General features: G+C 28.9%; 1 protein-coding gene across 1 annotated transcript in view; it reads right to left on the reverse strand.

Annotated features, from left to right (window-relative positions):
• Positions 1–3,392, reverse strand: part of LOC106683124 (oxidative stress-induced growth inhibitor 1) — a 47,773-nt gene that overhangs the window by 32,657 nt on the left and 11,724 nt on the right. The window contains exon 2 of the mRNA XM_067051456.1: positions 260–332. Within this exon, the coding sequence (XP_066907557.1) occupies positions 260–329 (70 nt within the window). The 5' untranslated portion in view covers positions 330–332. The remainder of the gene's footprint in view (positions 1–259; positions 333–3,392) is intronic.

Below are 3,392 nucleotides of genomic sequence, written 5' to 3' on the forward strand. Positions count from 1 at the left end.
CCCCCCGACAAACTTCTCCAATTAATAATAATATTCTTTATTTATTCTGGGATTGAACCCCTACAATAATATACAGTACTTGTAGCGACTAGTCATTCAGTCAATATCTAATGATATAAAGGCAAGGAGGTTAAGATGGATGGGAAATGTGACTTGTAGCAATCTATCAGGATGCCACTACACAACATATGGGTATATGGGAGTAATAAGTATTTGTACAATGTTTAAATGATATTTAACAATTATTAATTATACTTACCTATTACAACAACATCCTTTTCTACCACAGAAAACGTAAATTGGTTTAAGTCGATATTCTGGTCTCTCATTTTCTGGAAAAATACAAAATGATAATATGTAAGAAACAAAAAAGGAACCAGAACAGGTATGGACAAATGAAGATATAAAAGTCTTTCATAGACTTTCATAGTAGAGTATTTGAGTAATTCTCTTAACCAACATCTTAATTTTTATATTTTTACAGAGAGTATAATTCTTTAATTCAATAATTCAGGAAGTAACTAAGAGGTTGAGTAATGTTTATATTTTAGCTACATATCCCCAGGACTATATGTTCCATTGTAGTGGGTTATAACCCAACAAAATAAACTGATTATTTTTGAATAATTGAAATTTTATCCATTTTGGTCTCAAAACATTTTTATTCTATTTATAAGTTCGACATTTCAGCCAAATCGGCCATCCTCAGGGACAATATTAATAAAATTTTAGAACTAAATCATTTTAAAAAAAAAAACTTCATGCAGGCTATTCTGCCAAGGTCAATCCTACAAATTACCCTATTTTTTAAATTTTCACATTAAAATAAAAATTAAAAATATTTATCACAACAATCTTTGTGATCAATTTTTAACAAAGAAGGTGACTGTGATAAATATTTTCAATTTTTATTTTAATATGAAAATTGACTAATTAGAGTAATTTGTTGGATTGACCTAGGCATAATAGCCTGCATGAAGTAGTTTTATTAAAATGATTTAGTTTTAAAATTGTATTAAGATTGTCCCTGAGGATGGCCGAACTGGCGGAAACGTCAGACTTATAAATGGAATAAAAATGTTTTGAGACTAAAATGGATAAAATTTTATTTATTTAAACATAATTAACCAGCCTCAAGAAAGTTTAAGATTATAAATAAATGGATTATTATTTATGCCAATTTAGACCCAAACCTCAATCGAGAACCATTGGGGGATTGTTTACCTCTTGAGTGAGTGCAATGGCAGAAGTCTACAGCTGTGATCTAATTAAAACAGTTATAATAATACGGCAGGTAATAACTCACAACAAAAAATATTGTCGACTGGATAATCTAACCTCAACAATTTTTTGAATTTTGATTTGATTTTCACAAGTTTGTCCTAACAACATCATTTGGTCTATTTCTTCAGGGTGTAATAGACGAGACAGAGGAATTGGTGATGGCGGCGCATGCGCGGGAGGTATCGGGCAGAGAGGGAGAGAAAAATCATATGTTCTGTCGTCGGTTGTTTTTTTAATGAATGGACATTGATGTAAAGCTAGTGTATTGTTTGGTTTTCTCTGTGAGCTTAGTTATGTTTAAAAACTGTATTGAGAAGTGATCTTTCTCTCTCTCTCTCTCTGCCACGACCAGCTGAGTGCAAGTACTAAACCTTTGGACATAAATATCAATTGTATGTATTTTAATTGTAGGTTAGATTATAAGTTAGTAATAAGTACATAGATATAATTAGGATAAGTTAGAATAGGGCCTTTATTAGTTAAGATTGTTCTTTTAATTTTACAATTAGGTTAAGTAAATCTGTATTTGAATAAACATAAAAAACACATGTTTCTTATAGTGGATATGAGTTAAAAAATATTAATTAACCTTGTAATTTGAATACATTACAAGGTTATTATTAATTTTCTAACCTTCTCTCGGACACCTAACTCAGGAATTTCCACTAGAATAAAGTACTTTATTTTACGGATTCTGATAGTAGCTAAAATTATAAGAGGAATTCATACTGGGCAATCCTTTGATCGAATGCGTACAAAAGCTTAAAGTGCCTAAAACCGAAAACAATTTGACGATTTGCACGTTAATAAAAAAATTAAGAAAAATGATAGAACAAATTTTCCTCAACCGGCAGATGAAAATAAAATGGCTGTCATAATGATGAAGCCTTAATTATGATGACTAATTTCTTCCTTAGTTTCTCATTATCTGAAAAACTTTTCTTTTTTTTTTTTTTTTTGAAACTCAGGAACTCTTATACAAATAGATGTCTACTAGTACTCATATTGAAGCTAGTTTAATGCACCATGGAATGAAAAAAACATATTTGTTGTGACCATGTCTCTTAAGAACAAAAACAATGAACATAAAATGATTGTTTGTGGTCTAGCTACACATATGTAGTTCAAAATATCTAAAGTAGATTATCTAATTTTAAATTTTATATTTAATCGGAAGATTGGGAGGGAAAGAAATAACTGATGTTTGAAGAAGTTAGGGTAAGGGTAAGAAGTTCCAAAAAAAATGGAGGAACAGAGAAAACAAGTCTTTGTCGAAAGCAGTTCTATGTGATGTTTATAAAAATTATCTTAAATTAATGATTATCCAATATAAATAATGATTATCTTTGTATAATTAGTAGTTTCAATGATTTTAGCCAATATAAGTTCAAAAAATGTTATTATAAGGAAAAAAGCTATTTATCGTCACTATAAGAAAAAAAGTTTTGGTGTTTGAAAAACTATACATCAGAAAATATATCCCGTAGAGATGTATATTAGTACTCCCATTGAAGCTAGTTAAATGCACCATAAAGTGGATTATTAAGTTTATCTTTGTAGGATTAGTAGTTTTGCCTTTGCAAAAATAAATTCACACATAAATAAATTTTCATGTTATAAAGAGAAACAAAATTTCTTTTTTTTCTTTTATAAACTATATCTCTGTAACTTTGGAATGGAAAGCTCTATTAGCGAATTTATTCTACTTCAAGAAAGGTAATATTTTTTTTCCTGATTGCTTTGAAATGGTAGGCAATACAGTGAAGTCTCAGTTATACGAATATGAAGGGGTACCAAAAATTCTTCGTATAAGTGAATACGCAATACATATTATATATGTATATTTTTGAGAATTTTTTTTCGTAATTAGTAGGTACATATACGTGTGTTGTATGCAGTTGAAAGAAAAACAAAGTAAAGTGAAAAAACATTTATTTATTGTATAAAAATTTAATTGATCTTTAATCCGAATTTTTTTATTTTTGACAAAAAAATTGTGTTAGGTTTGTTTCATGTTGCTTTTGGCTGAATACATCATTCTTTCGCATTCTGTTAAGGTATTAGATTCCTTCTCGCTAATTTCTTTCGCATATATAAAACGTTTTACA

This window comes from Halyomorpha halys, unplaced genomic scaffold (assembly GCF_000696795.3).
Source record: "Halyomorpha halys isolate HHAL.00 unplaced genomic scaffold, Hhal_1.1 Scaffold468.1, whole genome shotgun sequence".
Taxonomy (NCBI): domain Eukaryota; kingdom Metazoa; phylum Arthropoda; class Insecta; order Hemiptera; family Pentatomidae; genus Halyomorpha; species Halyomorpha halys.